The following is a 12,523-nucleotide window of genomic DNA, read 5'->3' as shown; positions in this document are numbered from 1 at the left end:
ATATCGATGCAAATTAAATACTATGAAAATAAATATAGATATAAGTCAGATAATTAAATTTTATAACTATCATTAAGTGAATGATAAATCAAATTAATAGCATATTAATATATTCATTTATTTTTCTTAAAAGTTCATGAATATCATATAAGATTAAATAGAGTTACAAATAGAATCAAATTTTTGGACATGGATAAAATAGTTGTCTATCTATATCCATATATATCTTTTTTTTTGATAGATATAGATAAAAATATGGATATTAGTCAGATATTTCAATTTTTATCAATATCAAGTATGTATATTCATATCTATTTTTCTTGACAGAATAAATACGAATATTCGTCGGATGCTTAAATTTTTATTTATATTTAAATATATTTGAATATAAAAATAGGTTAGAATGAATATTATCCGATTCAATTTCATTCTTAGGTGACTCCCACAAAGAATCAATGCGCAGCTGGGGGCATGCGGGGGCTTCTCAAGTTTAGTGCAAGTACTAAAGTTACGAGTGAGCACCACGGGCCCCGCAGGAATGAAAGAAGGCCGGGTGCTGTCCAATGGTCTTCGTTGAGGACAAATGGTGGAAAACGGACACGGTAGGATGAGAAAAGGGATTCATGCCAAGAGTAAGTGGGAGAACGCTGTGGCATTACAATATCAATGATTTAAGTGAGACAACTGTCCTGGGAGGAAAAGGGAATCAGCATAAAAAAGAATTATGACATCAAACTGTACATGGATTTGCTTGGATGCTTAAGTAATTTGATAAGCCAGTAGAAAGAAGGCAAAGTTACAGTGTCTTCAAATTATTTCCACCTACAATGCTATTATCTCCTACATTTAGTGAAAACTAGTTGGGATAAGACCCACAGGCAGCAGCAGTGGAGGGGACCTCAGACATCCAAAAGCTCCGGATTTTTTAGACCACATTTACCGCCGCCTAAAATGATAGGACGCATTTGATTCGTAATCAAAATTGAAATAAAAAAAAAATCAGACATATCTAGATTGTGAGCGGAATTAAAATCGAAATAAAATTTGAATACTAGAAAAGATTAGAGACTGAATTTTGGAAGATTAAAATATTCCTATTTTTTTCAGAAATCAAAATAAAAAAATGACTCTTTCCAACCAAATAGCTGAAATAAGTCACCTTCCAAAGTCCAACTCCACCAACCAAATATGCCCTATAATGTGAATTGCATAGATTTTTTAAAATAGAGGCTGGCATGATTTGTCTTAAACCAAAATCAATTTACAAATACCAAAAGGGTAAAGAAAAACATTTTCTTCCCTCAGTAAGCTTCCTCGGCCGAGAATAAGCGCAACCACATTTTATATAAAATTCCGAAGTCATAATAATCAGTCATATTGGTGCTATAGTCAACATATTAATAATCGAGTCATTTACTGAGTATTCAGTATTGCATCGCTCCTGCTTCGCATTTCGAAACATCATCGTGAACATAAATGCCCAGAAGAATCGATATGGAAGTAACAAATTAAACTGAAATCAACAGCCGGGCGTAGAAAGATCTGTTATCAATACTCATATGAAAGTAATAAATTAGAAAACTGAAAGCAACAATTGTAGTATAGAAAGATCACTATATCAATGCTTTTCATTTTGAGAGCACATTCCAAAAGTTAATTTCTTGCTGTAAGTTGAAAAGGTAAATAGAAGGATCAGCCACTAAAAGACAGTGCCAGTCCTAGTGAAGTCTTCCAACCATAAATGTTACAGATGAAGAAAGTATTACAACATAAAGATCAGCCTGAAAGATGCTGAAGGTCTATCTGAACAACGAACACCTTTCCAATGAAACCCTGATAACTCCCAACTCTATCCCCGCGCGCACAATCATAGTCACCTAATTCTAGGCACAGCCAACCTGGGCATGTTAAAAAAAAGTGAGTAGTTCGAAGACTGGAAACAAAAAAGCAAATAACAGTACCATTTCCAATGATAAAACCAGCAGAATTACGACAGACCTCATGCACAATGCCCCACTGTGAAATGGCTCAGACCACCTGCAGCATAAATCCATCACCACCAGCAAGGTCACATGATGAAGCATCTCTGCCAACTCTACCACAAAGCAAAAAAGGTTATCCTTGCAGCAGTAGAACCAAGATCCGTAATCTTAGTACCGGGTACCGGTACCGTATCGGTATCTTATTAGTTCGGTACGATACACCTTTGCTGAAATAGCTCTCCAGCTATTTTTCTCAATTTCTATCTCGGTACGTTTTTGTACGGACCGGTACACACCTCGGTATGCCTTGAAAAAGGTCGGTACATCTTAGTACGGGTAGTATATAGCCGTACCAACTGGAAGGTGTGTTTCGTACAGGTTTTCTGGGGTACGGTACATCCTGTACCAGGCAATACGGTATGCTTCGTACCGAGCAGTATGGTACTGTACCAACTGCAAGGTGTGTTTCGTACTGGTTTTCTGGTGGTACGGTATGGCCCGTACCAAGCGGTACAAGGCTGTATGGCAGATCATGAGTAGAACCACTAGAGGCAATATCTAATATTTTCATGCTCATAATACATGACATCTTCTTACCGGCCAGAGAAATTATTGTATTCTACACTTTTGACTTCTACTTTTCTCTTCTTGCTTGAGTCATCTATTCCCACGACATTTCCAGCTGTGCTGTCAGTTTCACCAGTCCTTGCTTTCAGGTATTTGCCCACTCCACCACCCAACAAAATCAGAGTGCCCGGGTTGCTAAACCACGCACCTACATTATCCTGAAAAGTTTACAATTTAACCCGCCAAATCATCAATCTTTTATACCGCAGATCTAAAGCAGTAAATTAACTTTATTCCTCAAAAAGATAGGAGACTAATGAAAATTACCATATCAGCAGCAGCAGCTTCCTTCTCCTCTTCTTCCTTCTCCTTCTCTTCATCTGGTTCAGTGCAAGGATTCACGAAAACTGTGGAATTTGTTATTTTTATCTCCTCCTGGATCAGAACAAGGATATCCAAAAAAAACAACAACAGGCTGAGACTTGAGAAAAAAAGGCACAATCCATATAATTCCACAGGACTCATGCTAATTCGGACTTGTTTAATCTAGGAGGATATGATAAGATAAGAGAGACAAAGGGAAAAAAAAGCATAAACTGCAAGTCAATTTCACATCTACAGATTGCTTGAGCACTTTAACAGGCTGCAAAAAGTCTAACAGCATTAGGAAATGATCTTTTTTGTGATAAAGATATAAAATTAAGATGTCAATTCAATAGCATGAAAAGGCAAAAGCAATTACATCATAAAAAATTATTCTCATTTGCATATAAAATCATTAGCTTACTTGACTTGGAAAATAGGGTTAAAAAGAGGGGAAGAAAGACCTAGATAGAACTTGGGATAAATTATATTAGAAGGTTATGTAACTCATGCTAATGGAGAATTCCTCCCAAAGTCAGTGAACAGAAAATCAAAAGTTGAACCAATGGTTTGGTGAAGTTTATTGTGGGAATGAATGTACATGCCTTAAATTTTAACAAATGTGCAACTAATTGCATCCTATTGCAGCTAGTAGCTTCTAAGAAGCACAAGAACACAACATGTGCAAAACCACTGTCCTATAAATTTCTGACCTGTCATTCTTTTCTTTTCGGCAATAGCATCTAATTGTCAGTGGTAGGGAGCCATCACAGTCAAATTCCAACGTAATCGAAAGATGTTTAATCCATTATAGTCATCCAAAATCCCCAAAATACCTTCATACTATGTTATGTTTTGCATGATTATTGACAACAAATACTCTAGAAAAGGCACATCTACAACATTTCTCAATTTGGTGCAAATTACCAGTCTCTGACATCATAAGTTATGAAAGATAATATGGCCAATGTCTAGGAAGTAAACATCCGTATATAGAGCACATAATATTGAAGTTGTAAACCGATACTCTATAAGTCACCTTTCTGGCATCTTGCAGTGAAAGTCACAAATATTTAATAAATTCAGGTCTTAGATAACGATGATGCATATGCAATTCTGAGAATGGGTCAAGGGTGTTGCACCCCTGACCAAGGTTCGCCATCTCGGTATCGGTGCCACATTAGCACAGTATCGGTACAGTACGATACAGATTTTTTTTTGGGTACCGAGAGTGTTGGCACGCCATCCGTACCAGATACCGGTACCGAACCTGTACAGTACACTCCGTAATGTCCGGTTCGGGCCGGTATGGCATACCATGCCCCTAACAGATGCATATGTAGTGAAAAATAATAGTCAACTGACAAACAAATTATACAGATTTTGATTAATCTTCAAGGAGAATATAAATGAAGACAGAAAAATAAAAAGGTTGAAGAATTTTGCTCACCAAAGGCCAGTCATCATCATCAACAGGAACCTTCTCCATTGCTGCAAGAGTTGTCAAAACAACGACAACCATACCAAATACTGTATGTTTAAAATTCAGATGTTTGCAGACTTGTGCACAATAAAAAACTGGGAACCATTGGTATGGGGTCCACTGTTTGCCATGCTGACAACACCCCAACCTGAGTGCAGCAGTTTTGAATTCAGCTGATCCTTGAAGGCTTACCCAAAATGGATTGCCCTTTCCCAGTGCCAGTGGGTTCTCGATCCAAGACCCTTGGGAGTTGAAGATCCCACGAAGAGTATTTTTCCTCTTTCGTTCTTTAGTGGAAGCATGGAAAAATGGTTTATTTGAAAGCCCTCTTTTAGCCACTTAACACGAGAATTTCTGCGAAGATTGATTCTTGGGGTCCCCACCCTAAATCATGAAGTTTGTACAGACCATGAACATTTTGCCTTATTTTTGCATATAATACAAGAAAGTGGAAGAGAAAAATTGTAAGTCACCAAATCATACCTAATGTTTCTATGAAAAGCGATGCCATCATAATAACCATTTGCATATAGTATGATGAAGTTTTCACACATCCGTGGAGTTATAACACAATGCAGCTCTAGATTCAAGTCTCCATGGTGGTATGCCATTGAACATATCCTCTCTTTTGTGGCTTCTTTTCAATTTTAACATATTCGAATTCATTTTTCATCACAGCATCAAATGCAGTAGATGTGAAAGAATGTGAAGCAGTACCTGAAAATTTTCCAACTCTTCTAATTTTTTATGGTAAAAATGTACGTGGATGCAATGGAGCTTCAGATAGAGATGCTGTAAAAAAGAAAGAAAGAAAAAAAGGAAAACAGGGATACAAACATACAAGTTTTGCATTTCTGGTGTTTGTTCACCTGCAATGTGTAGCACAACCCAAGCTGCAGTCTTATCACTAGATGATGCTTTGGCTGCTGCTGCACTTCTTCCATGAACTGAAGCAGATGCTTGCATCTACAATACTGAATGCCTGAGTGGATTTAGACTCTCCATTTAAACTAGACTTGGAGTTCTCTTTGACACAAGATCTTGCAGCTAAAACGACAGCAAGTGCCGCTGCTCTTTCATTTGTGCTTTGACATCACCTCCACCATGAAGTGCAGCTAGCTTTCCTTTCTCAGTCCCAAGCTCCTGCAGCATTTACCTGATATCCCCAGTTACATTTATATAATAGAGTGGATCTTCTTTCATTCTCCTCAAATCTAACAAGAGAAGGATGAGAAAAGAAAAAACCTGCCTAAATTTCATGAAAACAAAGCTCCGAAAACCATCAACGTAGCACCAATTCAGATACTCACCTTCATTGTCAAGTTTAAATCTGTTCTTAACATGATCAAATTCCAACAGAACCTTGCTATCAAGTGCATTTGGATTCTACATGGGGCAAGCAGAGAACACTGTTAATCATTGATCTGGTTATAAGAAGGGTGAAAGAAAAGAAAATTAGTGAATGGCTCATCCGTAAGTAACTCTTTCCAGTTTTTCGTTTTCTGGTTTAGTTCTTTAATAGCCTGCACCATAAAAGTAAGCAGTAAAATAGAGATGTTAAAGCCAAATCATGTGATAAACATCCCTGATTAGGATATAAAAAGACAACTTCCCTCATAAGAAAACACATTCCTGTAGTTTTCACAGAAACTATATGAGTGAGCTCTGTAAACTCTTTGTTCAGAACAGGACAATGGCACTCCACTGCAATTAAGCAAGGGACAGTATAACAGTCATAAAATAACACCCATAAATCCATACCCATGCAGATGATAGGTTACACTGTGGAAAGAACCAGATCAAAAGAAAAAAATTGTAGCAGCACAAAAGGAATGTTTAGGATGCATAAAAGGAGCTCTCATAAGAACTGTGATGCAATTTATGAATTCATGATTACCACTTCTGATGCAACATCAACTTGTATGAAGAAGTCATCAGGTGCCCACACAGGAGGGTGGATTTTTCTATCTACAACAGTTTACCAAGGGGTCCATGTCATAAAAGGATTAAACTAAGGAATGTGGAACCGAGCCAAACCGGCCGGTTCCGCTCATTCCGAGCTGTACCGGTGGCTCACCGCTATGGTTCCCCTGTCGAAAACGGTTCACTGTCGAAGCTAGAGAAGGAGAAGAGAAAGAGAGAGTGAGCGGGGGAGGGAGGGAGAACGAGTGGCGGCGGACGCTGGCGGAGGTCCACAGGCCGGGGGGGGGGGGGGGGGGGGGGCGCAGCCACGTCCCCTAAAGAAACAGGGGATGCGGCCGCGGCTAAAAAATTTGAAATTTTTTAAGTGAAATCGGCAAATCGTTCTCCGCCGCCGCTCGTTCTCCCTCCCCCGCTCTCTCTCTCTCTCTTTCTCTTCTCCTTCCCCGGCTCCGGCGTTTTCCTCTCTCGATGCGGGCCAGATACGGCCCGTATCGACTCGTTCCACCGGAGAGCCGGCACGGTGCCCAGTACCGGTTCCTCCGACCTTGAATTAAATTAAAATAAAGTTGGGTACTATATTTATTGCATAGTTTAGAACTACCATGAGATTTAACTCTGAAACTAGTTTGATTTACATATATCATTTGAGTTGTTTTTGCAGGAATGATGGCCTTATCTCTTCAGGGATGAAACCTTCGCACTGAGATTAGATGCCGCTGTGAAATAAATAAACCGAGTCATGACGTAATGACTTGAGAGACCTTAATTTTTAAATGTCTATAATCCCTGTTTATTTTCTTCATGATGAAACTTATTGGAAACAAATCCAAATGTGAACATTAATAGATTGTTGTCATCATAGGAAAAACCCAAGAGAAAAATTGAAAGAAGAAAATGGGAAGATTAGTTTCATAAAGAAGGAATAATTGAAACAAATATTCTAATAATAAGTCTTCAGAATTAGAATAAAGGGTCATTTAGGGCTTCTCCCTCCCACTCCATATCCAATGACAAAACCCTTCATATTTAGGGTGAAATCAGATATAAGAATTTTTAGTTAAATAGGATTTACTATGATCAACATCACATGTATTTTTTCTAGTGTTATTAAACAGGTCAAGGAAGTTGTTAGCTAAACAAATTCTGAAAGTTGTCCAAGATATTCAGAAAATTATTCAAAGTTGAAGCACTATCTTTTTTCTAATATCATTACCTACACTCTCAATCTTCTCTATTTCTATTATCTACTTATCATTCTAATCAATTACCCAAATATTTCTCTAAGGTTCTGGTTCATAAGTTCAAGTTCTTCTCAATTACATATTTTTAATTCAAGATTTCTGTCTACCATTTTTGTCCTAGCAAAATGTGCGCTAGATTCTTTAATCTGGTCATACAGTATCTTCTTTTTCTTTTTCCTTGAATATAATTCATTTGTAAATTCATTAACAGAACTCATACCCACTAATTGAATCTCCATGACTGTAGGTTCTTTAAGGGCATCTAGATGCTTTCCTTGAGCCACAAGAATTTATAGCCCCAATATTCCCCAAAATGAATCACTGATTATCTTCTATCACATTATTCCTCACACACAGTTATTGCTAATGGTAGGCAGCATCATTTTTCTAGCTGAGATGTTTCAGAGAAGACAGAATTGTGTGCAATTTTGGATGGTGAACTTTCATTAACTTGGAGGGAAGTCATTCACTTGTACTCACTATAGTTTTTGTTTTGAATGAAAAAAACTGACTAGTATTGGGCACGTGATTGCGCATGACAGTGAAAAAGTGTGGGTGGCTGTGATTTGGGATATGTGCAAATCATGTGGAGAAGTAAAGAGGTCTCATCGAAGAGATGCACTTTGAAAGGCCATGCCACAAGTTAGAAAGAAGTGTTTCAACATATTTTATTTTCTTAGGAATTAAATATGCACGTATGGATAAGTCATTAAAGTTGATATACTTAATCTGAAATCTTTCTTCTTTTCATTTTTTGGGACTCTTTCTGAGAGCATCAATTCCAGCCTAACTTGTATTTTTCCCCAGAATCTCCTTTCATAAGTTCCATTCTTCTTTAGAGACCGTTGAATGACAAGAGTCATTTGAAAGTTCTCTTTAAATATAGTATGAGCTAAGAGAGGATCTCGATATTTCTAAATGCAAAAATCAACAATACCAAGTCTAAAGATGTGACCTCCTGATGGAACAGATTTAACCAAAAAATCTTCAGCCAACTGTCATGTTATGGTCACTATCACATTGGAGCTGCCCAACCATTCAATTTCCCTACCAGGGCAGCAGCCAATCAGCCTTGAAAATACAAATGTCTCAATTTTCTATTAATTTTTGTTAACCCCGTTTAATTTATGAAGACTGAAGAGCAAATGGGACAAATAAGTAAACTTTTGTTTCAAACTGCCTATATCTTGAATTGAGAAAGTGTTACAGATTAGCGGCAGTTAATATGTGTTTTCTAGGAATTGATGAAAAATAATTTTGAAGTAGTAATAAATTTCACAAACTAATTAGGTTTCTTAGTTTATCATGTTCAGTGCTGTTCACCTATAAAGTCCGCGGTAATTGAGTGGTAAACCACCAACTGGATGGCCCTAAATGAAAGGCCCTTTAAAAGGCTTTAAACCCATTTGGCAAAGTTGTTGACGGTAGAGCTTTCGAAACTAGAGCTTTTGAAGTAAAGCTTTTTGAAGTAGAACTTTTATAAAAAAGCTATTTGTTGTTTGGTAACTATATTTCTAAAATACTGTGGAACTTTAATATGTGTTTGGTAAACAAACTGAGAAAGTTCTTTTAGTATAACAAAATAACCATAAAGAACATTGCATAGTATTATACAACAGAGCATAATAAAATATAATATATATTAATACATAAATATATGATATAATATAATATTACTGTAATATAATATAATATTATTATAATATAGTAATATAATATTATATACTATAGCATAATAATATAACATAATTTGATATTATATAACATAACATATTAATGTATTATGATATAATGTAATATAATATTATTATAGTATAATACAATAATAAAAATATAAAATATTATAATTATTATCATTAAATTAATATTTTATTAATACAATATTTTTATATATTATAAAGGGATATTTTCTATAATTATAATATTTTATTATGAGTATTTTCGTCTGAAAAGAAAAAAAATTATAAATCAAAACAGCTTTCCAATGCATGCTAAAAGTGCTTTTCTAAAGAAGCTCCGTTTTTGAGCTTTTTCCAAAAGGCTGTTTTAGCTTTCTAGCAAAGCTAAAACAACTTCTCGATTTTTTTACCAAACATCCCTATTCCATTTAAAAGTACTTTTGAAGGGTCAAAAAGTGCTTTCTGGTCCACCAAAAGCTCTGCCAAACGGGGTCTTAGTCTAACCCTCCGTTTAGGAGTTTTGGGGAGAAAAGAAAACAAAGGAAAACTTTAATGAGGAGGGAAAAGAAAAGAAAGGAATAGAATAGGCTTTCCTCTCCTCTTGTTTGGGAGTTTTAGAAGGGAAGAGAAAGTACTTTTCTTCCTCTTATTTGGGAGTTTGGAGAGAAGAAAAGAAAGCATACCTTTTTAACACTTTTACTAAAATACCCTTATTATAAAAGGGGCATGCTGATGAGTAGAGGTGCAAATGGATCGGGTCGGACCGAGTTATGAGTGACCCCGACCCAACCTGGATCCTTGTTCGGATCCTAATTTTAGACTTAGACCCAACCCACTAGAAAATCAGGTCGGGTCGAGTTGGGTCCACGGCCTTAGGATATATTTGTCCTTTTAATTTGGTACTTCTTTAATTTAAGGGTAAAATAGGTATTATAAAAAATTTATTAAATTACAATTCCTTTCTGTCCAAATCCTCCCACTTATGGGAGGAAAAAAAGGAGAGAATTGGAGCCCAAAATTTCCAGAAAGTATGCTCGTCACCAATGGTAACTCTCTAGAATCCTGATATTCTTTTCCAGTCAATTACTGGTGTAGCATCAGAATAAGACACAAACTTGTAATCTAAAACATACATCTATTTACAAATTTTAACAGAAGTTTTATTAACTGACAAGCTTGCTCTATTTGTGAACAGCAAATAGGAAACCGAAGTTCTCAACTCACTATCAACCAAACACCAGAATCACAAAACTCTCAAAAGTTGCAAAATAGCATTTACTAATATGTGATTTCGGTTACTGACAAGGCGAAGAAGCAAACTTGAAGTTCACTCCCAAATTGGTAAATTAACCTGAATTTACCATTAGAATTTTTGTGGAACGTGAGGAGAATGAGATCTTCTTGCTTGAGAGGACCTCCGGTGACCGGATGTTTAACATATTTCTTAATGTAAGGGAGTATATCCCTGCACCCAATTCAAATCAAACACAAACTTGCTCTTTTTTTTTTTCTAATGGAAAAATAGATTTGATATCTCCAACAATATAAATAAACAAAAAAATGCATATTTTGCAGAAATCCTAACGCTATATCAAACACGCTCCCATCGGCCGTGCAGACAGGGTCCTCAAATGGCGTAAAAGTAAGCCTACAGATCATTAAAATTAAAAGAGAGGAAACCAAAGGGTGGCTTTAAAATTGAGAAAATAGGGAAACTCTAGGTTTTTTGGGCATGGAAACTTACGAGAAGCAGTAGAAAGGCAAGCGCTTGAAAGGCGTGGAGGTCTCTTTGGATTTCGCACCGCTGCACTCGGTTGCCCACTTCGATCCTTGCTTTGATGCTTCTTCCCCATCTCGGCTTCGCTCCGGTGCCCCCGAAGAGAAGAAGGAGATCAAAAGGCTTGGGTTTTTCTATTTCTCGATTCCTCTTTTCTGGAGTAGGGTGCCTTCGGCTTCGCCAGGGATCTGGGGATTTCGATGGAGCCTGAAGGATTTCCGTTTACAATGACTCGCGGAGAAGCATAAGTAACGTTAAGATGATACACGAGCCCGCTCTAGAACTCGCGTTTAATCTCGGCCGTTGATTGAATAAACGAACAGTCTTGATTGATTAGTGAAAAGTATAGAGAGAGGGTTTTTTTTTTTTTTAAGTACAACGGTACTTCATGTCAGCCCAGCATGAACACTATCCTCAGTGTCGAAAGAAAGAAGGCGACACAAAGAAAAAGGAACAGAATCGAGCTCAGTCCATAGAACCTCCCCTGAATGGTGAGCAGCGAAGGAGACGACCCAATCTGCAGCCATGTTCGCCTCCCGAAACATATAGGTAATCTGGATCGAATGGCAGCTCGCTACCAGCCTCTGGATGTCCCTGAGTATAGGGTGGCCGTCTTCCTAGCGCCCAACATCATAAATCCACTCGGTCACCATAGTAGAGTCTCCCTCTAGGATGAGGTAGTTGGCCCCTAGGATCCTCTTCGCATAGGTGACTCCCTCCCATGCAGCCCTGAGCTCGGCTCCAATAGCAGTCATGTCACAAGTGCGTCGCCCGCCTGCCGCGACTAGTCTGAAATTGTGATTTCGGATCACAAATCCAGTCCCTCCTATGTCTTCTCTTACCAAGGTACTACTGTCAAAGTTCACCTTGAGATGGCCAGGGGGTGGGGTTTCCCAAGAGATAAAGGTCACTCAGGGCGCTGTGGCAGCGAAGTGGAAATCTCAGATGTCCCTAGCCAACCCCAGAGAAGATGCCCAGGCAGTGGCGATGATCTCAGTCGCCTAACGAATAGCCCTATCCAACATAACCCTCGGAGGGGTTCTCTTATCCTCAAAGATGCAGGCATTCCAGTCCAGCCAGATGTGGTACACCATATAAACACATATAATGCCTCTCTCCACGGTGCCCGGTGAGCCTGTCAACTGCCTCAAGTGGTCCAGAAGATCCTCCGCCAACTCCACATCCCGCGGTAAGAAAAAAGGCGCCTGATGCCAGGCTTGCACAGCTTGAGGACATCCAAGCAGCGCATGACTGATAGTCTCCTCTCAGTCCATGCATTCCTCGCACATCGAAAAACCCTGACTCTCCTACTAGCCAACATGTCTCGGGTCGGTAGACACCTCCAAGCCACCTTTCATATAAACAGAGAGAGGCCCCTCACCGTTGCGTGATATAACCTAGTTCCGAGTTTCGATTTCCGACTTCCGATGGAATTGCCAGTGAGATGTGGGAGTAATTTTTTTTTAACTCAATTACACATAAGATTTGGAGCCTTACACTTGTAAACC

At 38.1% G+C, this 12,523-nt stretch overlaps 1 protein-coding gene across 10 annotated transcripts; it reads right to left on the bottom strand.

Annotated features, from left to right (window-relative positions):
* Positions 1–1,594: 1,594 nt before the first annotated feature.
* LOC103705311 (peptidyl-prolyl cis-trans isomerase CYP65-like) lies at positions 1,595–11,273 on the bottom strand. Of its 10 annotated transcripts, none has more exons than XM_089924224.1 (10): positions 10,983–11,273; positions 5,706–5,781; positions 5,237–5,551; positions 4,879–5,112; positions 4,771–4,779; positions 4,363–4,621; positions 2,877–2,984; positions 2,580–2,767; positions 1,999–2,095; positions 1,595–1,898 (listed from the first exon to the last, which is right to left on the bottom strand). In XM_089924224.1, exons 4-9 carry the CDS (start codon positions 5,004–5,006, stop codon positions 2,029–2,031), a joined length of 759 nt encoding a protein of 252 aa, XP_089780350.1. In that variant the 5' UTR covers positions 5,007–5,112; positions 5,237–5,551; positions 5,706–5,781; positions 10,983–11,273; the 3' UTR covers positions 1,595–1,898; positions 1,999–2,028. The 10 variants fall into 10 exon arrangements, with proteins under 10 accessions (XP_089780350.1, XP_089780349.1, XP_089780346.1 ...); XM_089924223.1 differs by having other exon boundaries at positions 5,265–5,551; positions 5,706–5,819; positions 10,983–11,272; XM_089924220.1 differs by having other exon boundaries at positions 5,265–5,609; positions 10,983–11,272.
* Positions 11,274–12,523: the final 1,250 nt, after the last annotated feature.

Source organism: Phoenix dactylifera, chromosome 7 (genome assembly GCF_051530095.1).
Source record: "Phoenix dactylifera cultivar Ajwa chromosome 7, Ajwa_hap1_PhDact_Kaust_v1.1, whole genome shotgun sequence".
NCBI lineage: Eukaryota > Viridiplantae > Streptophyta > Magnoliopsida > Arecales > Arecaceae > Phoenix > Phoenix dactylifera.
Note: the sequence above shows the minus strand (reverse complement) of the source record. Positions and strands in the feature narration are given on the sequence as shown.